The following is a 24311-nucleotide window of genomic DNA, read 5'->3' as shown; positions in this document are numbered from 1 at the left end:
ACCATTCTCCGCCACATGCACCATCACCACACACAATTATAGTTGAGCAAGCAGTAATATAGCAATAAGCAACAATCATGGCATACGTACAAGCACCGATTTATATTAGCAAGATAGCAAAATAATACGTTAACCGGGTTGCTGAGATTACTCAGGAAATCCAACCCGGCTAAATAACCTTCGTTACCACCTGAGTACCCCCGCACAGAACGGAGCACCAGGTCGTTCTTCGTACTTAAGCATACAGGTAACAAGACGAACTCGCCTGTGTTACCCTGTGAAACCAAATTTATTGTATCACGCCTTATAAGCCGACAAAGACTAAAAAGCAACATTACAAATCGCCATCTCTGGGCTCCATAATTAGTTCTCCTGGCTGAAGCGATTCATCAATCTCAGCATCCGTACCAGTCACTATCACAGATACTCCATCCAGCTCTAAACTCATCAATGCATCGAGTAACGCGAGCATCGGTTCGCGATATCACGGTCGCGGGCAAAACCTCCTCAAGTAACGGGGAGCACTATTAATTCCTCCCGCACCCGCTTCTACCCCTCGAGGTAAGGCGTGCGGCGTGCATGATCCGTCTTCAAAGCGTTGTAGTCGGCCTCCGGTTCCACGAAATCTGCATCCGTAACATCATAGGCTTTGGTAGCCCCGAAAGCAACCTTCTTGCGATTGTAAGGCATAATCGTTCAACCTACCAATCTCCACAGTCGCTGCCAGGACGTTCTCTTCAGCTCCCTGTAGTTTTTGCCTCAGCTCTTCAGCTTCTGTGTCCTTCAACATCTTGGCCAGACTCAGCTCTTGATGAGTTTTCTTCAGACCTTCCAGTTCCTCGCGTTCCATCTTCGAGGCCTCCTGGACGTTCTTCAGCTCATCAGACAGCTTCACCACCGTCTCTCTATCTGCCTCCGCGAACTGCGCAATCTCCTTCAATTTTTGAAACCCACTTACCAGCTGCAAATACATACGTATGGTTAATAGCCACAACACAATAGCGTCTATACGGAGACAGTTACATCAAACAAAGATAGACACGCATACCAAACATTGGGCAATTTCCATTCGCCTCAGATTATCGGCCAGCCCTTTATCATCCAGCTCCCTGCGATTGCCATCCAGAGCTATCTGTTCTAGTAGGCAACCCGATATCTTACTTGATCGGAAGTTCTGATCCGCCACTTCGCTTCACGATTTGCACCCCATTCTCATCCAGAACACGAATCGCCCTAAGTCGTCACTCACCATAACAGCTTTTCCACTTGCCTTTACGTGGAGCTTTAGCGCCATTTGGGATCGGATTCACGCCTTTCGTCGGGCGCATAGACCCGCCCGAAAGTGGCCAAGTCCATGACCTGCTCAGGTCGTGCTCCACTCCGGCGAGAAACCATAGCCCCAGTTGGGCCACCATCAGAACCGCCCACGGCGCTAGAGCTCTCTCCAAGAGCGTGCCGCGCTACTTTCGTAGTTCGGGCAGCGTCTTGCTCCGAGGCGTCGCGCGGCCTCTTCTCCGACCTGCTCCTCGCTCGAGGATTGAAAGCCACCGTTTCCAACTCCACAGGGGTATCGATCGAACCTCCTTCAGGGCGGAAGCTCGATCCTCCGGAGGGACCACCTCTAGCAGGTCGCCTCGCACCGCCATGCACCCGATGCCTCTCTTCTGGCGTTACTAAGTCACTCGCTCGCCTCCATCAGCCTCTTCCCTTATTTGACCTCGAAGCTCGGTCTTTTTGCCTTCCTTTTTTTTCCGGATCGCAGGCCCACCCTTTTCCACAAAAAGTCGCAACTTCAGCAAATTTTCGCTTGCTTTTCTTCACGAAGTCAACCGCGCGAACCTCTCTATTTCCCCACGATCGGTTCGCTTCTTCACGTAAAACTCTCATGGACAAAGTAAAACAAGGTCTGTTAGAGTAACTATCAAACGTTCGACAAGAAACAACGGATAAATGTCCTACCCACCGGATATGTTACAAATCCTAGTTTGCAAGTATACACCCTTTCACACAAGAGTTGCCAACTAGCAACAACGCCTCTTAGTCCAGCCTCATTGCTTACTCCATCGATCACGCAGCCCGAAAGCGCCGCCATGGTCCGCAAGCTAAAGTTCATGTTCCCCGATCGCATACCACATAGTGTTCCACTATGTTAGATATTTTATGTCATATTCCCACTCGCATTCAAGAAGGTCGAACACCTTAAATAATCGCCAGTGTGTTACCTACGAACCGACAGGAGACTTCCAACAAAGCACCAAGAAGTCGCGATACCGCCGGTTTGAACGGTATATGCATACGCTCTCACCGCCCTCTCACAGATTATTATTCCACCATTCGGGCGGGTTGTACTCCTCACTACTTAACATTTTCACTCAATCGTGGTTCATATATTTCGTGTCGGGACGGTAATCCTATATATCCCTCGGTTCGGGAACGAAGTTAGCAAAGACGACGGTTTACACTTCTAGGGGGCACATCGCTTGATGACGACATATCCCTCGACCGACGTGATCGGGCTACGCCACCTCGACCTAGATCGGGCATTACCTCACCTATCCTATCCTCTTCTTCCAAATCGACCTCCGCCAACACTCACCGCTTCTTCATCCCGTGACTCTCCACAACTCAAGGATATCTCGGACCTCCTCCGATCGAGTGTCATCGAGTCGACATTATGGCAAGTTTTTTTTTCTACCAATTACTCGAGCTGAAACCCTATACCTTTATGGTGACCTACCTATTTAGCAAAACGCACTGACAAGGAGGAAAGCAAATTGAAAATGGAAAGATAACAGCAGCAGAAACACTCACCTGAGGAACCCTAGCTTGCGTTTTTGTGGAAGAAGAAAACACGCAATGCCTTTTCAAAGTCCCAAATTCGATTTTGTATAAACCGCCTGTTCAGTTACCAAAAAAGTTATGATTACAGCCTAGGCTATAGCCCACACACGTGTTCCAAGGTACTGTCTTTTCAACAGTTCCGAATAATGCGGCGACACGTTTCTCTCTCAACTACTACGATTCTGTCACGTGCATGCTACGACATAACTTCCCTTTCCCGCCAAAACATCGGCGATGCGTGAATTCGAAAAGTCATGTCGCCCTAGTCGAAGTCGTCCACCATTACGCCGCTTCACGCGTTCCACGCGTTCTTTTCTCAAAGATAATGTTTCCTATGACATAAACACTATAATCGAGGGGGGGTCAATGGGGAGCGATATCTTATTATGCACACGTGCAACGTAAGCGAACTCAGGACGCCGACCCTCAAGACCTTATGTGAGGAGCTCCTCGGGAACACCTGTGCAGTGCGACCTCCAAGAGCGACCTACGAGAAAGGAGGACGAAGTTATTTCAGTACGAGCACATGGCAGAACGCCTCGTGTAATGATAACCATCAGGGGTAATCACTCCGACCTCCAAGAGCGACCTACGAGAAAGGAGGACGAAGTTATTTCAGTACGAGCACATGGCAGAACGCCTCGTGTAATGATAACCATCAGGGGTAATCATTACCCATCTCCGGAAAATAGGGATAACCTCATCAGCACCCAATGAGTGCATGACTTATAATATAATCAGCTCGACACTCATTCACGATCTCGACCTTACACGTGTATCATAAACACACGTGTCTTCTAGATTGGCCCTTCCCTAAGCCTATAAATACCACCTGATTGAACTACGTCGGGCCTAATTCCTCTCTCCCAAAAAAGAAATAAAAGGAGAAAAACTAAGAAGAGGATACGTAGGCAGTTCGCTCAGAAGCGAACTCGGTCCCAACAAGAAATCCAAAACACCCCTTTACACCTACCGCTACCGGTTACAATTAAACCACGCTCTATCGTTTATTGTTTTTCAAATCTTTCTTGTACTCTTCCATTTCCTTTATCCACAAATCAGCAAAATCACAATTCTTCGAAGCATCAAACCAAGGACCACCGGTAGTATAATGTATAGCTTTAGGAATTGTTGCCTTCAAATCATTTTCATCAACCTTATTGTGCCCAACAAGAAAATTCCAAACAAACGGAACGAACCAATATCATAATCCTCAAGCCAAGAAAATCTATGAAGAACGTTAACCAATTCCGGCGTCAATATCTTATTCTTCTAATGTCCACAATTATAAAGCACCATAGATGACCAATTCTTTCTAGGATAAACAGTTTGCACTACACCATCCATCTTAGTACTCTCTTTAGGTGTATAATCATGTTGAACAGACATAATCGCGTAGTTTTCATCTATAAGGTGAGTTAATTCCTTAATGTCTGAAAGGTAAAGAAAATCGCAGTCGACAGACATTGCCCATCCATCAAAGTTATAAAGATATGGTGTTAAAAAACAAGTGAAAGAAAATTCAGTGCTCTCAGTTGGACCTCTTTCCCTATAGTATAAACCAGATGCTCTAAGCTAGATCTGACTGCTTTATTGGTATGACCTCAACCGGTATAGATGCACGTTTCAAGATTGAGTAACGACATACCTAGTATGCTAAATTTTCACGTGGGTCGTAACCAATGAAAATCTTGAACACCTTTTTGGTACCAGCAGCTCCATTGCTGCTCATTTTCTTGGGTGTTGGGGCTGACATTTTTTCAGCTTCCAGATCTACGCCAAAATTAGTTGAAAAAAACAAATGGAGATCTAGGAATATAGTTTTGGGACGATTTTTATTTCTTTAAGCGTACGTGTGTTTATTATTGAAAAGGAAAGACGCACAAATCATTGAATGATTGCCCTTTAAAGGAAAGGACGGTGTGAAGAATATCATTGGCTTAAACGAGATTTTAGTACAAGGCTATATAACTTAGGCCTTAGGGAGTTATTTCCCGCGTTGGAAACATTCTATCGGTTTTTGTTGATTACCGACACTGTACTTGAGCGATACTGCCAGAATTATGAAAGAGCAAAAACGTACCAATAAGGGCGTGCTTGATAAATTTTCCCACTTGAGGGGGCAAATATGTAATGGGAAAATATTTTCCCACTTTAAATTTTGCCGGCAAACTACTAGCAGGAAAATAGAGTTTTGCCGCTGCTTGTTTCATCACCAGGCAAATGTTGGCAAATCTCATTTGCCAGGTTTGGCGGTGCTTGATAACACAATTTTTGCCATTGGCAAATTCGCAAATATTTCAACCCTAGTTTTGATCATTCGCTTCTCTCACCTTTGGATGTTAAGCTGTCTTCTGTTCCTTTGAAGGTTCCCCTTCCACCCAAAAGTGAGTGATTAAGTTTTTTTTTTATCATACTGTCATAATATTTATGCCTATATTATTAGTTATGAAACGGTTTGTGATGTTGCAATGTTTAACAAAATTGGGGTTCTTGGATTGTTATATTTGTTTTCTATTTGTGTAGAAAGGAATGAAATTACTTTTTGGGAAATGTATATGGAATGTGGTCCTCACTAATATGAAATACTTTTGAATGTTTCCTTTAGGGGTTTATAAGAACAATGGTTACCTAATGGTTTCGTGTAATGGAGGGCTTAATCAAATCGCGTAACGGGCGAAAGTGGTTAGCTATTTTAGGTCAAATTTATTCCTTACGCAATCAATCCCGGTTAGTGTCCGCTTTTGTTACTATTGATCAATGTGAAATAACTTTTTGGTCCGCTTTGATGATTTGTGACATGGTTGCCATTGCGAGATATTTGAATGTTACGCTAGTAGTCCCCTAACTGGATAAAACATCTTTTGGGCTGATCCCAGGTGGGTCAATAATCTTTTCTAACTTATTCGCAAGTTATTATATTTCTCGAAAGTTATTTCATTGAGTACCGAATGTTTCAATGATTGAGAAGTTGGAGCATATGGTCATTTTCGGAGTTGTTTACATTAGCTTTTACTTGGATATTGCGGTGAGTTTTGGGACATTTTTATGCGGACCATTTTATTACATCCTTGAGAGATGAAACCGGATATTGAAGAAGCTACCTCCCGGGCTAAAGAGAAGAGTGGAAAGAGGAAATGTCTACTCCATGCCCCCATTAGTTGGTCCGACATTTCTTATTACCATAAACGAGGTAACTTTTGTTAAGTATCATTGGTGCAATATCCAATTCTTCATGATTTATACTCTTACTCATGGGATGGAGTTAAGCTATCTTATTTTTATTCATCTATTGTAAGCAGATATTGCCATTGATACAAAAGTACAAGATTGTGCATTTGAACAAGACTGATGCTAGGCTTGCTAACAATGGCCTACCTTCAGATATTTAGAAATTAAGATGTCGAGTAAATTTCAGCGCTCTGAGATTTACTCCTCAGATAGAGGAGTTGGGTAGACGGGTTATTAGGATTCTAAGGAAAAATGCTCCTTTCTTAGTTTTGCATCTGAGATATGAAATGGAAATGTTGGCATTCTCTTGGTGCACTCAAGGCTGCAAGGAAGAGGAAGTGGAAGAGTTGACAAGAATGAGGTAAGGCTTATCCGTCTCTTCGACTTACCAATGTCTTGTCTAAGAGTTTGATATATTGCACTTTATTTAGGTAACGTTGACACTTCTTTTCAGATATGCTTACCCATGGTGAAAAGAAAAAGTAATTAATTCGACCTTAAGAGGAAAGATGGTCTGCCCATTGACACTGAAGAAATAGCTCTTACATTGAGGGCTTTAGACATAGATAGTAATATACAAATATATATTGCTCTTTGGAGAAATAGATGGTGGAGAAAGGAGAATGGCAAGTATGGCTGCTGCTTATCCGAACTTGGTAAGTAGATGGAATGTGAAGTTACACCTAGGATATAATTGGGTTTAATTGTTTGTTTTTTGAGAGCAATGTGCTAAACTTTTACATTAGGCAATATCGTTGTGTTTCAAGATAATGAGTGGATTATATGGTGGTGTTACGTTATTTGTTCTTAGTTATTTGCATAAAGTAAGTTCCTATTATATATTCCTGGAAGGCCTGTTGGTATCCTTGGTGTATAATTCTACTAGTGTGTTGCTTCTTCTTTGCTGAACTCGCACTTTGACTTTTTACATTTTGACTTCATGAATGAACAATAGAGAGATTTTGAAACCAACAGAATCGGTGTATATAAAAATGTGTTCCAGGTGAAATAGACTACTCCTGTTATCTAAGTTCACATGACATAATTCTACTTAATTGCAACTTCATATAAGTTAATCATTTTTCTAAGGCGGCTTTAGTATATTTCCCCCCCTATCTATTAATATTCTCCATGGTGATGGTTCTTGTTCTGAGTTCTGACAGACTGTTTAAATTTGAAAAACAGGTCAGAAAAGAGACGCTATTAGGACCTTCTGATCTTATGTTTTTCCGAACCACTCCTCTCGGATGGCAAAGACTGGATTATCTGGTCTCACTCGAGAGTGATATCTTTGTTCCTACGTATGATGGAAACATGGCCAAAGTTGTTGAAGGCCATCGTAGTGATAACTTCTTTTGTAATTAAACAAATGCAGACCAAAGGATTGTGGCACGCTTCGATGATCCCTCTATTGTTTTTCACCGCCATGTTGGTCTTAGTCGACCGACAATCTGAGTTTTCAGCAACGTTTCCACGAAAAATACCCTTACAAAGATTTGGATTAAGAAAAATGTGAAATCACCACCAAGCTGCCATAGCACTTTGAGTGGTTGAAATCTGCCTTTTCGTTGGAGTTTGAAGCTTATATTGACTCACTAAACTGTAGCCTTACAAAAATATGCGGAATATAAAGACTCGAAGAAGTGTTTTAAAAGATGGAGCAGTCTTCGCATCATGTACACTTACAAAACAGGAACACGCATATTCCAATCAAAAGCAGTTTATTTTTCTGCTCCTTTACCTTTAAGTGCAGCCTGTTGAGAACAACCTTTACTTGAACAAAAAACACTTGATAGAAAAAGAGACAATCTCTATAAATCAGATTAATTGCATTATGTACAAAGCCAAATCCTTCAAATATTCATTTTCAAACACATCCTATGTTCAAACTAAAAAGTAAAGCATCAATCTATAACACCATATATCACCAACAGTCTATAACTACTTGCAAACTAATGAATGAAAGTAAATTTATTTACAGTCCAGCTGCAGATTCAGAAAATGTGTCATTACCACTCCCTTGTTCTGATTCTTCATCTTCAGTTGTCTCTACCAAAACATCCAACGCCTTCATCAATTCGTTGTTACCACCGAAGAATCCCCCTCTTCAGCCTTCTTCTTCTTGTTGGGTGATTCTCTTTCTCCATACGAGACTGCTTTGCCGTGTCATAAGATGCATGGAGGCCAAAGAAGAAATAATACATCAAAAGTATTACTGTCCATAGCGCAAACCGACAAAAGACTCATATCCAGCTAAAAGGGCATGAAAGATGACACCAAAGCACTCCAGATATCCACCTTTTTGAATACTTTCCGGCTAAAACTTCGGGGCAAGATATTTGGGGTACCAGTTTTACTAGACAATCTTTGACCGGGGGTGATCCTCGCAGATATTCGAAGTCCGCAAGCTTTATCTTTCGACAAAGTGAGCAAGGCGTTCGAGAAAGAACAAGACTTGTATAACAATAAATCTATTAAATACGAAGCAAAGAACAAGACTTGGTTCAAATGTCTTTAAAATTACAACGCATGAACAAAGACGAATACGACGTCAAATATCCTTACATGAACAAAGATGAAAATCTATAAGTACATCCTTACATGAACAAAGATAACTTAATACTTGGTTCAAATGTCTTTAACGATAACTATAAAACATCACATTCTATAAAAAATTTGGCAGAATCTCTTTTGTATTTTTGACATTTCATATGCATGTCAAACTGATTGACCTTGACCCCATCAAGAAGCTACAATCTTCTCTAACCTGATTTTGTTAAGCCTAGAATAATACATATTAACAAGCTCAGAAAGTATATTTTTTTTCCAATGTTTTGTGTCCCTCCTCCTCAGATCGAGGGCTAATTTGAGCGAAGAAACCAATTTGCAGCCTGGCCAACTTAAAAAAGCTGGAACATATGGATGGGATCCCCAATCAACATGGAGGCCACCTTACAGATGGGGAGCGCATTGCTGCCCCCTAACTTGGTCCAAGAGTCATCACCAATCTTTCTTTTCAGAGCTAATGGAACCTCTTTTGCTTGTTTCTTTCTATAAGCTATCACCGAATTGTGCGGGGACTATTCCATTTGATACGTGTGTCGGGCGCATGTCACTAACTATAATCTATACTCACTAGTAGAAAAAAGGCTTTTTGTGACTGTTTTAAAATGGTATTTGTGACTGTTCTGTTCGAAACGGTCACAAATGGCATAAAAGGGTTTTTGTGACTGTTTTATAAAGTTTTTAGTGACGTGCGTTTTCGAAACGGTCACAAATGGTTTTTTCTAAAAAAGGTGTATATGTGTGGAGAACTATTTGTGACTATTTCACTAAAAACAAAAAAACACGAGTGACCGTTTGACCCATTATATGACCTAGGTAGTTTTTTGTCTAAGACCACAGCTCCACTAAAAACAAAAAAACACGACACACCCACGTAACCACGTTCGCTCATCAACTCCCGCTTTAGTTGAAACTCTTCAAATTCTGTAATCATACAAACACGAAAAACAGAAACACTTTCGCGAGCTTCGTTCCTTCAAACTCAAAGTCTAAACACACTTCGCGACTCTATCTTCAATTCACTCTCTCAACCTAAATCAATTCCTCACGACTCTCTCTTCACTCATTCTCCATCTAAAATTTATTACCTCTCCAAAATTCAGTTCGGTAATTGAAGACAGACAAGGTTAGTTCTTTATCTCTATTCGATACCAATATTTTTTGAATTTGTTGCGGTTAAAAGTTTTGGTTTTGAGTTGTATACCAATATTTTATTTGGAACAGGGGAATTTCAATTGATTGTGATTAGGATTTCTACGTGTTCACAACTCTCTCGAACAACAATATCCAGTTAAATCAAGTAAGGTATGGGTTTTCATTTGATTTGGATTTTTTTTACAATTTGTGCTTTATTCGATTTGAGGTGGTCGTTAGTGTTTTATTTTTTATTGGGAATCCTTGAAGAACTTGTATTGGGTTTGGAGGAGAAGTAAGGTCTTTTTACTTATGTAGGAATTCTCTCAGATATGTAAGCTTCGGGTTGAAAGCATAGAGAGATGTGGTAGGAAGTGCATACAATAGAGTAGGATTTAGTTTTTATTGGGAATCCTTGAAGAACTTGTACAGAAGTTCACGTCTCAACGTCATCGGGTTTGGAGGGAGAAGTAAGGTCTTTTTAAAGGTCTACTTATGTAGGAATTCTCTGTAAAATTTGTGAATGAAAACATGAAATCAATGGAAAAAATATATTCAGACGCCGGTGAAGATATCACTCCATGCCGGTGTTTGGATCTGAATTGGGGTATAATTTTGTTTTTGTGACAAGTCCGTCTGCCATTGAGATCCTTGCTGTTGAATCTTGTTTTTTTAAGAAATAAAATAGAATTACTTCACTTTGAAATTTTACACAGCATAAATACATAATGAACAGAAACTGCAATAACCTAATATTTAAGCTTTATGTTTAAGTTAACTCTGTAGATCGAAAAAATTAACTGGAAAAATTGATATAACGTCTAAGTTTGTTTACTTTTAACTAAGATACATAATTATACGAAATTGATTTGCTGTCTCATACTACTCTCATTCCGAGACAATCACTACATGTCTACATGGATCAATGGATGGGGAAATAAGAGAACTTCAATTTTCATTTATAATTAAGCGCAAGGTACAACGAAGGTACAAAATTATTCTGTTGTCCCATGCTTTTGTGAAGTTGCTGAGTTTTACATAGTTCCGTCAACCCTTTCCAAATGGGTGCTTTCTTGTTCATTTTTAACTACTATATACAGATAATCTTTCACAAAAATACTAGGCACGGTCCTATATTTTTTCAATAGGAACAATTTTGTATAACAGAGTTCTTTGCATAAATAAGAATATCGATTTTGTACCTAGCTAAGTATAAGAATGACTACTGCATGGCACGATCTTTCCAACTACAAGAAAGGGAATAAGTCTCAAACTACCATTGCTTTTCCCGTTCCCTACCTGGATCAGTCAATGAGTATATGAAAAAAAATGAGTATATGATGTCTTCTAAAAAATGTAAAAGTAATGTAAAAGTAAGGTATGGGTTTTCATTTGATTTGGATTTTTTTTTACAATTTGTGCTTTATTCCTGATTTGAGGTGGTCGTTAGTGTTTTATTTTTTTGGTTTATGAAACGAAGGTTTACTTTAGGGGCTATAAACGAAGGTTTACTTTAGGGGCTATAAACGAAGGTTTACTTTAGGGGCTATAAACGAAGGTTTCACAAATGGTTATCTAACATGATTTTTTGTTTTTTAATTTTAAACTAGACTATATTTTTCAGTTAACTCTATTTTCGTATTTGCTTGTTTTGTCTAATGATAAGGACTTATCGATTTTGTTTTGGTAGCCCGAGATGGACAAGTCATGGATGTCGAGAGATATATTTTCTACTGAATATGTAGAAGGCGTTAATCAGTTTCTTACATTTGCTTTTGATAATGCAAAACGAAGAATTGTATACCCCGGTCCATGCATTGAATGTGGGAATATGTACCTAATTTGATATAGTGGAGGTGGGACGTCATCCGAGAACGAAAAGGATTGAACAAACGTATTGCACATGGGTGTGGCATGGGGAAGATGCTCCAAAAGGAGTCAGATCGAAAGTAGGGAGTCGAGGAAGGTTTTGATGAGGGTGGACTAGATGAGGCCGCAAACATCGCAAAAATGTTTGAGGCCACTTCGGGGAGACTTTCATGGGGAACCCCCGAAAAACTTTGTGAACTGATTGAAGAAGCTGATTTACCTTTGTACGACGGGTGTAAAAAATACACCAAGTTATCATCTCTGGTTAAGCTTTTCAATGTGAAGGCAATGAGTGGGTGGTCTGATAAAAGCTTCTCTATGGTGTTGGCTCTGTTTAAGGATATGCTCCCAGATTGCAATGAGTGCCTTTGACCATGAGAGAGAAGGAAAAACTTTGTCTGTTTTTGGAATAAAGCATGAGAAGATTCACGCATGTCCCAATGATTGTATTCTCTATAGAGGTTTAATAAACAAGGATAGAACTACTTGTCCTACATGTGGAGCGTCAAGGTATAAGGTGAAAAAGAATAATCCTGACCAAAATTATAGTGTTCCAGCAAAAGTACTATGGTATTTCCCAATAATCCCTAGACTTAAAAAAAAAAATGTTTCAATCTGTTGAAACGGCGGTGAAGAATTTGGTATGGCATGCGCGAATGAAAGAGAGGTAGTTGATGGTCAAATGAGTCACCCCACCTGATTCCCAAGCATGGAGACACGCCGATCAATCTTGGCCGAGTTTGCGGTGATTCGAGAAGTCTTCGGTTTGCACTTTCAACCGATGGCTTTAATCCACACGATTCTCTTAGCAGCAGACACATAGTTGTTGGCCCGTTATATTGGCGAATTTACAACCCGCCACCATGGCTGTGCATGAAGAGAAAGTTCTTAATGTTAACATTGTTGATATCAGTCCGCACTAACCCGGTAACAACATTGATGTTTATCTTGCACCTTTGATTGAAGATCTTCAGTTGTTATGGCAGCCGGTGTTGAGGTATATGATGCCTATAAGCAAGAATCCTTTATACTTAGGGCTGTGCTATTGTGGACAATCAGTGATTTTCCCGCCTTTGGAAACTTAGCTGGTTGTACTGTCAAGGGGTATCTTGCTTGTCCAGTATGCGGGGAAAATACAGATTCTATTAGATTGAAACACGGCAAGAAGAATGTATACCAGGCACACAGGAGATGGCTTCCAGAAAACCATCCGTACCGAAAGGAGAAAAGACCATTTAATGGTAAGCAAGAGCTGCGATCAAGTCCAGAATCATTGAATGGGGTGCAAATCTTCACAAAAGTTGAGCATTTCAAAAACTCATGGGGAAAGCCACCCAGAAAGTGCTAGAAAGTCAAAAAAATCAAAGAAGGAGAAGGCTAATTAGGTCCAAAGGTTCAAAGAAAAAAAAAAGGGGAAAGGAGCAAATAAGTTCTAAGGATCTGAAAAACACCAAAGCGGAGGAAAACTGATGGTGTACACAAAAATCATGAGGAAGGTCATTTGGAAAAAGAGATCTATATTTTTGAGTTGCCTTTACCGAGACATTTGCTTTTGAGACATAACTGGATGTCATGCATATTGAGAAAAATGTGTGTGATAGCATCATTGGGACTTTGCTTAATATTCCATTGAAAACAAAGGATTCACTTCAAAGCCGACTTGACCTTGTAGAGATGCACTTAAGGGAAGAACTAGCACCAGAGAAGAGAGGGACAAGATTCTACCTACCGCCAGCATGTTATACATTATCTAGAGAAGAGAAAGAGGAAGTTTGCAACAATAATCGCTTGAACTGAAGGTCCCAGATGGATATTGTTCTAATTTCAAATCTTGTGTTTCAATGAAAGATTTGAAATTATATGGTCTTAAATCTCATGATTGCCACCGACTAATGCAACAACTTCTTCCTGTGGCGATACGATCGGTGTTGCCAAAGCATGTGAGGTATACCATTATTCGGTTATGCTTCTTCTTTAATGCTCTTTGCACAAAAATAGTGGATGTGTCGAAATTGGATAATATTCAGAAAGATTTGGTGGTAACTTTGTGTTTGTTAGAAAAGTTTTTCCCACCATCATTCTTCGACATCATGGTGCATTTGACAGTTCATCTTGTAAGGGAGGTCGAGCTATGTGGTCCAGTTTTTTTCCGATGGATGTATCCCTTTGAGAGGTAAGTGAATGATTTTTTTAATTTATTTATTAAATGTCTCACAATGCACGTATCAAAGGTTTAAAGCTTTAAAAAACTTTCTAGGTACATGATGGTGTTAAAGGGATATGTTAGGAATCTAAAACCGCCCGTAAGGATGGATGTATGGAGAATTATATTGCGAGAAGAAGCCGTTGAGTTTTGTGCTGAATTCTTGAGTGAAGTAGATGCAATTGGAGTTCCTTCCACAAGAAACATGACAGACAATGATTTGGAAGATGGAGATACAATTTGCAGTGGAAGACCCGATTGGGGTTCGCATGTTGTTGAAGTTGATGAGAAGTCCGGCAACAAGCACATCTTTATGTGTTGGAAAACATGAAAGAAGTTCACCTTATATCAAGTAAGTAGATAAACGCACAATAGTTCAATTTAACTAGATGTTTATCTCCAACGTTTTCTATAAGGGAGCTGGTAGTTAATACTTGTATTCTTTTAATTATTAACATAAAAGGGAGCATATGGACTACCTAAGGCTTCAAAATCATCGCAAAAGGGTGTAAAATGGATAAAAGCCGAGCATAATCGCACCTTTATTAATTGGCTTCGCCAAAAGGTATGTTTTGTTAACACTCTATTGTTACTTAAAAATTAAAAACAACTGTTCTTAATATTGTTTGAGAACCAGGTTGAGGAAGAGCAAGACATACCAAATAACAAAGTCTCCAAACGTTGCAGTTTTTGGCCATGGGACCTAGTCTAGATGTGCTAAAATATTCGGATATGAAGTTAAGGGTTTTCGCTATCACACAAAGGACCGAGAAGCTAAACTAGTCAACCAAAACAGTGGAGTCAAGTGTAGTGGGCTCAAGAAGAATGATTTCTAGTGCCAAGGACAAGAATCCTGTAATTTCGGATATGTGCTTTTTATGGTGTGCTACCGGAAGTATGGGTGTTGGATTACTTGACCTTCGAGAGATTCCTATTTTCAAGTGTGATTGGGTTGACAGCAAAGAGAGGCATTAAGGTTGATGAATTGGGTTTCACATCCGCCAACTTGGTAAAGTTGGCCACAAGTTCGACCCTTTTATTTTAGCGCCCCAAGCCAAGCAAGTTTTTATGTGAGTGACCAACTAAATATGGGATGAGTGGGTTGTCCTTGCAACTCCTGAAAGAGACTATCATAATAAGAACGATGATCTTTGGGTTCGATGATGATTCCATTACGAGACAAAGGCCGCCAACTATTGACTCCTTTGATTTAGCTAATGAATTGCCATTGCCTTATGCTCGTGAAAATTGTGAAGGGATTTGGGTCGAGCCGAATGAGTTTTTCTTTAAGTTAAATAAGACTTCTTACTAGTCATTATGGGACTTTTCTTTTCTTTTTCTTATTTTTTTTGTTGTTTTTTTATCAGGTTTTAAGAATGTTTCAAGTTTTTGTGTTAAACTTACAGCTAAACTGAGATGACTAGTGCTGTTTACATTTGCATGTTTACATTTCTAAACAATTAAAGACCTACTTGGTGGAAGCTTTATATATGGAAGCTATATATATATATATATATATATATATATATATATATATATATATATTGACAAACCTTGCAAAAACAAAATGGTCTTTACAGTACACTCATGGATCCGTAAGAGCATTGAGAATCACAAGAGTATTCAAATTCAAGAGAATTCAGACTCGGAAGATGGCTCAAAAGATCATTCAACTCCAAAGATGGTTCACAAGGGCATTCAAACTCGGAAGATGGCTTTGAAGACCATTCGGACTTCGTGAGAAGCGGTTGGGCTCAAAAGATATGGAAGTTGACGAGGCAAAGTAGCAAAAAGGTTCAAGCAAAAAAGGAAAGTCGGAAGAGCTGGCAAAGTGTGTAAAAATAAAAAATTGAAAAAGGGTGAATATCAAGGAGTTGTTTATAATGAATCGGGCAACCAATTGGTCAAGGTGGAACCGACATCGGTAGTTATGGAGGCTACTTGGTGAGGGGCAAGAGTAAGGATTACAATAACTAATTGGAAAGATGTATCACCAACATTGAAGAAAAATTTGTGGATCTCTTTGAAGGTACATTAATCTAATGCTTTATAAGCTAATTTCATTTTGTTTACATGATTAACTAATATGCTACCTACAAATAGGAAAAATTTAAGTTGGACACAAACGAAAGATCTATTCGCACAAGTGCGATGGGCAGGTTGTGGAAAGCATTCAAGTCTCGTCTTACTAGACGGTACATCTTACCTTTTAAGAATAAACCGAAGAGACTCAAGAAAATACCAAAGTTGTATAGAAAAGTAATCGGTCAAGAAGATTGGGATACTTTTGTAAAAAGTAGACTTACACTGAATTTCTGGTGCATTATTTCTCTTAATTTTATTTTGCTTTTGTTTGTACATGCATGCAAGTTATTGTTTTACCGTCTTAGTTTCTTGAAAGTCCTAAAGAAGCTAGTATCCATGTCTTGGTGGATTCCAAGCAAAGAGGTCGTGCACGGGGAGGTTGGACTTGTGGCGAAGGCCAACTTTAGTTTGAGTGGATTTTGTTGATTTGTGGTTTCCTTTTTTTTTAGATTCCAAGTAGGGTTGATTATACAAGAGAGCTTGCGAGAATTTATCTTGTAAGATTCTAGGTGGATTCCCTTGCATCATCTATTCTTGGTTGCATGTCATCCTTAGCTGTTGTAGTCTCCCTTCCGAAGTTATCGGTTGGCATGACTAAGTGTTTAAACCTGTTATCTCCATATCGCAACAGTAAAAGTCTCGCTTTATCTCTCTATGCTTCTACTTTAGATTTGTCATTTGGTTTGGTTCGTCTTCATTCTTCTGCCGCCGCCCTTTGTATTCCTTGTCGAGTTTTTCTGCTGCCTTGCCTTTGTATTCACGGTCAAGTCCGCCATTGTTTAATCATGCTTACCGAAGTTCAAGGGTCGCTGACTGAAAATTGTGCGAGAATGTGACAAAATGATATTCGATCTAAATTTATAATAACTAAATCTATGTCTAGATGATTAGAATTTCGTGGGAGTTTGTATTCACAACATCGGTGTACCGTCGGTGAACTCGCTTTCGACGCAGAGACGAGGGTACTCTAGATCGACTTGTCTACCCTTTCATTAGTGTTCTCGTTAAGAAGCTTAGGCCTTACTTCTACGCACACACGATCGAATAATTACAAAGTCTTACGGGCTTAACATGGCTCGGGGAGCTCGGCATCTCGAAGTCTAACTGTCTTTGATGACTCTCGGCTCATTGTCAACAAACTTGGGGTAGGATACAATTAATCAAATCTAAAAAGCCTATCAAAAGGTGCTTCCTACTTCTGCAACCAACCATGTAGGTCTGCCATTTGTCCAGGTAGCTTCATTCGGTTGTAGAGATGCTCCTGCCTTAGCCAACTGCTGCTGCTATTGCTTATGGTCTTGATAAGAAGGCTACAAGTGTTGGTGAGAAGAATGTGCTTATCTTTGATCTCGGTGGTGGTACTTTTGATGTCTCTCTTCTTACTATTGAAGAGGGTATTTTTGAGGTTAAGGCAACTGCTGGTGACACCCATCTTGGAGGGGAGGATTTTGACAACAGAATGGTGAATCACTTTGTGCAAGAGTTCAAGAAAAGCACAAGAAAGACATCAGTGGAAATCCTAGAGCTCTTAGGAGGTTGAGGACATCATGTGAGAGGGCAAAGAGGACTCTTTCATCCACTGCTCAAACCACAATTGAAATTGACTCCTTGTTTGAGGGTATCGACTTTTATACCACCATTACCCGAGGCAGATTTGAGGAACTCAACATGGATTTGTTCAGAAAGTGTATGGAGCCTGTTGAGAAGTGCTTGAGAGATGCTAAGATGGACAAGAGTACTGTCCATGATGCTGTACTTGTTGGTGGTTCCACTAGAATTCCCAAAGGTTCAGCCAGCTTTTCTAGGATTTCTTTAATGGAAAGGAGCTCTGCAAAGAGCATCAATCTCGATGAGGTCATTTGCTTATGGTGCCATTGTTCAAGCTGCTATTCTTAGTGGTGAGGGTAACGAGAAGGTCCAAGACCTTTTGCTACTTTCACCACTCCACTTTCCCTTGGGTTTGAAGCTGCCGGAGGTGTCATGACTACCTTGATCCCAAGGGAACACAACCATCCCCACCAAGAAGGAACAGGTCTTTCTACATACTCGACAACCAGCCGGTGTGTTGATCCGTATTCGAGGGTGAGAGAACCAGAACCGGGGACAACAACATCTTTGGGTAAATTTGAGCTTTCGGGGAATCCCCCCGCTCCCGTGGTGTCCCCAGTTCTGTTTGCTTTGACATTGATGCCAATGGTATCTTGAATGTCTCTGCTGAGGACAAGACCACAGGGCAGAAGAATAAGATTACCATCACCAATGACAAGGGTAGGTTGTCCAAGGATGAAATCGAGAAGATGGTCCAGGAGGCAGAGAAATACAAATCTGAGGATGAGGAACACAAGAAGAAGGTTGAGTCGAAAAATGCTTTGGAGAACTATGCTTACAACATGAGGAACACTATCAAGGACGAGAAGATCGGTGCCAAGCTTGACCCAGCTGACCCAAGAAATTTCGATCGGGGAAAGAGTACCAGTACAGGGGAATACTTGAGTATCACATCGTCCCACCCCACTCCAAACCAAAACAATCTAGCTACTAGAAGCAGCCTAGCTACTAGAGGAAGGGAACTCAAAACTAGCTACTAGGGGACGAGAGAGAACAAGAAAGCTATCGTCCGCATTCACGTTAGGCTGTTATGCTTGTTCTCTTTATTTGCTATATACCGCGATTCACGATCTCACTATGCTATTACCTTGAGGTTTTCGGGATGTCTGCTGGATATTGAGGTTTTCTCGAGTGTATAACCTAATGCCATTTTACAATCCCATATCAGTAATTGTTCCTATAGGCGACGAAGTTATCTTCTTGAGTTAATCACTTTAAGGGCATTATAGGAATGTTTTTCTCATTCAAAACTACTTCCGGCTAAAGTATTATTTCAAGAAATGGTTTAAAAAAGCTCTAGTACATAACACGTATTTATTTATTTTTTTTAATTTGTAAGAATCTTAGCGAAGTGCAATCAACGCCGCGAAAAGCAAAAGAAGTTTAACCACCCGAGCAACGGGGATGAGTATTGCTAATCGCGTGGAGAAAAAGGTAAGTAAATGTATATAGCATTCCTCTAATTTGTTATTTGATATGTAATATAGCATTCCTTTAATTTGTTTTTATTTATGTAATATTGCATTCCTCTAATTTGTTATTATTTGATGTGCTATATACTTCAAAACAGAGACAAGAGGAGGGCGCATCATTTATTGGAAAGGACAGGTCTTATGGGTGGCAACTTTCCCTCCAAGGCAAAGATGGTAACTATGCAAATGATGCTACCAAGGAAGTTGCAGAGAGAATAGTACGTTTCAGTCTAGTATACTTCCTAGTATAGTGTGAATGTTATATTAATAGTAATAATAAGGTTACAATATAGAGGCAGTAGAAAGGTGCCACATTGACCAAGGTGATGATTTGCTTCTCTTGTTTTACTTTCTATATTTGATCATGTTGCTTAGCTTATCATACTAAGGGGCAGTTCTTGAATGGTACATGGAAAATTTTAAGAATATAAGTTACCCACTTGCACTCCTTTTCATGCTGCCCCATGCGTGCACAACTAGAATGGATACTGGGGGTGGGGAGGGGTTCAAAATCACTTCAGTAGGGTGTCATAAAACTCCTTTTTTTTTTGAGGGTGATTATTAAGTCCACTGTATAAATCAAAGTTCAAAAGGGTGACAACACTTTTGAGAAACTTTTGATGGGTTGTCGAGATACTTGCTTAGAAACAATAAACAAGGTGTAGATTATGGTTGTGACCAACCCTCTTATTAATTCAAATCTTGCACTCTTTGTTTTCTGCTTTTGTGGTTTTGGGTGACTGATAAGTCTACATCCACACTCATTATCTTGTAGGATGATTATCAAACGCAGTCAAGGAAGGAACTTTAGAGGTTGAGGGTACTAAAGGCGCATCGACTCGGCATTGGGTACTCCGGAACACGGTGGTCGTGTTAGAGGCGTAGGAGATGGAGTCACCCCCACACAGTACTTTCGCCTAATAAAGCGTGGATCTAAGAAACATGTGCGTGCATTGGAGTCGAAAGCTCGCGAGGAAGAGGAAAAAAGAAAAAAGGAAGAACAAAAAAGAAAAAAGGCAGAAGAAAAGGGAAAGGAAGAACGGAAAAAAAGAAAAGAATTGAAGAATAAATACAAGGAGTTAGAAGCAAAATTTAATGATCGTCTCACTTCTCTTGCGTCGGAAAAAATTGCTTCGAATAGCCACAAAAGTGACAATAGAGACCATATCCCCCCTTTAGGTGGTGCACATAGCAAGCGTAAAGTAAGCTTTTAAATATTGTTTACACTACTTTAGAATTGGGTGTTTTTTGTTTCCTATTTCGTTTTTATTTTGTAAATATTCTCTAACATATATAGCCGAAGAACAAGGAAGAGAAGAGTAGATCTTTGGGAAAAAACTCGAACCCTGATTTTTAGGAAGGTACATGCTAAGGGAACAAGTCATTCCCCACTTCCAAATCCTATGCTTCCTCTTGAAAGGTATCGTTGTCACAATCCTTGCAGTATCACATTTTACTTAATATAATAGATAGGTTCTGAATCTGATTAGCACACAGTCTTCTAATCCACTTCGTTATTTTCATATTGTTAATTACTAAAAACTCTGTATACAATTAGGACCTGAGTTGCAGTTTGGCTGTGGGTTCCAAGTCCAATATTGTTGCTAAGGGTAAGGTTTACGTGGAGCTTGGACCAGAGACTAAGTTGCACAATGTTCCCTTAGGGCCAAACAATGCACGCGTATCAGTTGATAAGATTTTGGAAGGTAAATATCATGTTGCTCTTCCTATACCAGTTCGAGATGAGCTGGTAATTTTGAAAGATGCTCTTGGATCACAAGTTGCTTGGCCAAAGCACTTAGTATTGAAAGGCATTGAGGTAATTTCATTAAGTTTTAATTTATTTTGAAGTACTTTAAAATATTTTTTGTGTGTGTCTAGTTTTTTTTTTTTTTTTTTTTTTAGTTCTAAATATTCTCACCTAAAATTTGTTGAAGACCAAAGAGGCTAATTCTCCTATACCACCAAAACTTCTAAAAAGGAAAATGCTGAAGTAACAAAGTCGTTGCACGGTCATTGAAATCATACATGGGATCTTGGAAAGGTGAATACTAGTGCTTGAATCCCTGTTTTATGTTGTATTTGCAATTAACCCATTATGACTTTACAATTCATCTTAGGGCGGAGTTGCAGTTTGGTGTGGATTTCAAATCCAATGTTGTTGCTAAGGGTATAGTCTACGAGGAGCTTGGACCGGAAACTAAGTTGCACAATGTTCCCTTAGGGCAATACAACTCACATGTAGCAGTTGGGAAGATTTTGGAAGGTAAAGAACAAGCTCTTCTTCCTGTACCAGTTGGTGATAAGTTGAAATTTGTGGAAGACGCTATTGGATCACACGTTGCTTGGCCCAGGGAATTAGTGGTGAAAGCCAACCAGGTAAAAAAAAATATCGATGATTGTAAATTTATAAGAATCCCACTTTAGGATCGGACCTCCCTTTTTCTGTCTAGCTCCCTCTATTTATACATTTCTTCCTTCTAATCCACCTCATGATCCTTACACAAGTAAACATTCCACCTCCAATTTGTGTAGATGTGCATCTGGCACTTCCGCTCCACATACACATAGGCCATAACACAGCCCACTGCAGGACACTTCAAGCCAGCGCCGGATACCTCTGAGACCACTTCCAGTCCACGTACACATAGGCCATGTTACGGCCACCCTTGCTAGACATGACATTATAATTTTTTATGCTTATCTTTTATTTTTCGGTTTCTGAATCAGGATAAAATAGGGCAACCGAAAGTAAAAGTAAAAGGCGAAAAAAACTAAGTCGGTAGCCCACAACAAAGGAAGCGATCTATGCACTTCCTTTGGTGCCATGATTGGTACAATTATTCAAAGTGGTCTAACTTAAGTTTCCATATGGACAAGAATTATTCGGAGATAACATAGAGTTTTCATACATAGAGACAAATGGCGTGAAGGATGTTTGTAATCTTGAATCTGTCGAGTCTCCTTGTATGGTTGCATATATGAGGTGATAAAACTTACGTTGTTACTAACTATTTTATTGAATGTTTACTGCGCTTATAAAATGAGTTGTGTTTTCACATTTCAGATGCTTGTATGAGAAATTTGTTTGTTCTAGAGATGGATATTTGTTTGTCAACCCGGCTGTCTTGGTGTTGTGGATTCAAAAGAAAAAACTAAACTTGTTCTTGATAGACTGAGGGAAGCAAACATGAATGAAATTGTTTTCATTCCTTACAACCCAAGGTATGGACATATATTATATTGGTTTTGTTGAACTCATATTTGGTTACAAATACATATTAAATGCTAGTTAATAACTTGTTTGGTTTTAGCTTCCATTGGATTGTGATTGTCATCGACTTGTCTAGTATGGATGTTTATTGGTTGGATTCATTACATGGTAAATGCACCGGTGACATGGAAATCATTATCAACACGTACGTAACTATTTCCATACGCATTTATTGGTATACTTTTTGTATTATATATGTAGACTTTTTTATTTCTTATATTGACATTAATTGCTTAAATTTTTAACTTGTAGTGCGTTGATAGCTTTAAAAGGGATCCAAGTGAATAGAAGTTCTCAAAAACCATGTTGGCACCATATCAAGGTAAATGATTACAGTTACTATTTTTTTTTTATAAGCAAGCGAGGTTGTTTGAGAGGTCCCCTACCCCTTTTCATTAATAATTGTAAAATTGTATTACATCCTAACATACACATTCCCCATAGCATCATCATAGACTATTTTCTTTATATCCACAGAAAATTAGCTTACCAAAATGATGACAAGAGTTCCTGCCTAAAGCGTCAAACCAATATCCGATCAACGACTTTGGCGCTGTGGAATACACCTCTCAAAGCGAGAGGAAACTAATCCATCCGATCTACATTACATAGACCACCGGTCAAAATCGATCGTAGGACCCTTTCCATGTCATCGGGATATTAACAGTTAACATGTCGGAAGATTGTTACCCGACCAACGAAGTGAATTCTCCCTCTATTTTTAAATAGTTGGTCTTTGTTCAAAGTGATGGCAGTTCGTTTTACTAACTGTATGACTAATTCTAAATAATAGATTAGGTCAATTAGGTGATCCGCTCACATCTATGAACAGGATTTTTGTATGTGCTTCGGTCTCTAGTCTGCGTTGGTCCCTCTTATATTGATAATGGGACCTGCAGTTTGAATTTGGATAATGTACTTTCGGATATACCTAGTTCCGCTACTTCACTTGAAAGACATCACCCTTTTACATTAGTGTGTATAATTGATCTCAATGTTGTTGTCTAGAGTGACTTGTTTGGAGGTACTACTCATGATGATTTCCTCAAGAAAAGAGTGACAATAGGATTGGATGCAAAAGTAGCATTCAATTTTTATGGCTGGTATACTTCATAATCCATTGCCACCCGATAAGAAAGCCCGACAAGTCAGCGTTTGAGGTATTAAGAACCGAGTAAGCGTTTGGGTTTTGGAAGGGCTTTACATAGTCTCTACGGGATGATCTATGTTTGTTTGGAAGCAAAAGTGCTCTCTTTCCTTCGTTTGTGGATTTCCCTTCTAGAATGTGCTCTGCTTGTCTTTGTTACGTGTAAAAGGGGAGGAATGCCCCATTTGTCTTTCTTTTTGCCTAAGGTAACCCACAACCGCCTTTCCTCTTTCTTTCTACTTCCTCGAAATGTAGCATCTTCTCTCTGGCGATCCCGCTTACTCCGCCAAGTTAGCTATTGGACTAAGGGATGGCTCATTGATAGTAGCTTGTCGGAATGATGCATCACAGTGCACTTCGGCCGGGAGTAGTAAGATGGATGTTCCATGCGTTACTATATGAGAATCATATTTCCATGGTACCGCATGTGTATTGGTATCTTGAAATGGAGCGGTACTTTTTTTGATCACTCTTTTCGAGGAACATAAGAATAAATTGATGCCGTCTCGGCTGCTCATAGTAACGAATCACCAGCGGCTTTCATTCTATATGATCCTCCTCCCCAATCACATAAACTTATCTCTACTTGGCTGGCGGTGTTTCCCTTCTTTTCTTTTCGGTTACAAATAGGTTGTTTATAATCAATAACAACCTATTATCCGACAAACAAGATCTTATTCTCTTAGAAGGGCTTTATCATATAGAATCTGGGATTACCGCTATGGATGGTGAATAACGCTCTCCGCAATATCCGTTCTTTCGCGAAGCTGCTGTTGAGAATCGTCATTAGGAAAGAAAGGCTGCCCCGTGCTCCCGATCGCATATAACATAGGTAAATGGTATCTTTCTTACGCTTTAATCCGTGCAATCCGGTTTTATCCG

At 39.7% G+C, this 24311-nt stretch overlaps 1 protein-coding gene, 2 long non-coding RNA genes and 3 pseudogenes across 3 annotated transcripts; 4 read left to right on the top strand and 2 right to left on the bottom strand.

Annotated features, from left to right (window-relative positions):
• Positions 1-640: 640 nt before the first annotated feature.
• On the bottom strand, positions 641-1138 carry LOC147525365 (uncharacterized). Its single transcript, XM_086579222.1, has 2 exons — positions 1049-1138; positions 641-961 (listed from the first exon to the last, which is right to left on the bottom strand). The coding sequence occupies exons 1-2, from the start codon at positions 1067-1069 to the stop codon at positions 641-643; spliced, it is 342 nt and encodes a 113-aa protein (XP_086435348.1). The 5' UTR covers positions 1070-1138.
• A 2703-nt stretch (positions 1139-3841) lies between these two features.
• On the bottom strand, positions 3842-4728 carry LOC147525364 (protein CDI pseudogene; annotated as a pseudogene).
• Positions 4729-4904: 176 nt separating this feature from the next.
• Positions 4905-7437, top strand: LOC147525363 (rhamnogalacturonan I rhamnosyltransferase 1-like; annotated as a pseudogene).
• Positions 7438-15410: 7973 nt separating this feature from the next.
• Positions 15411-18516, top strand: LOC147525362 (heat shock 70 kDa protein 1 pseudogene; annotated as a pseudogene).
• A 422-nt stretch (positions 18517-18938) lies between these two features.
• Positions 18939-19801, top strand: LOC147525361 (uncharacterized). Its single transcript, XR_015198029.1, has 3 exons — positions 18939-18970; positions 19107-19226; positions 19784-19801. It is a non-coding gene; the product is annotated as an uncharacterized LOC147525361 (long non-coding RNA).
• Positions 19802-22139: 2338 nt separating this feature from the next.
• On the top strand, positions 22140-22605 carry LOC147525360 (uncharacterized). Its single transcript, XR_015198028.1, has 3 exons — positions 22140-22233; positions 22323-22427; positions 22535-22605. It is a non-coding gene; the product is annotated as an uncharacterized LOC147525360 (long non-coding RNA).
• The last annotated feature ends 1706 nt before the right edge of the window (positions 22606-24311 follow it).

Source organism: Coptis chinensis, chromosome 1, assembly GCF_015680905.1.
Source record: "Coptis chinensis isolate HL-2020 chromosome 1, ASM1568090v1, whole genome shotgun sequence".
Lineage (NCBI taxonomy): Eukaryota > Viridiplantae > Streptophyta > Magnoliopsida > Ranunculales > Ranunculaceae > Coptis > Coptis chinensis.
Note: the sequence above shows the minus strand (reverse complement) of the source record. Positions and strands in the feature narration are given on the sequence as shown.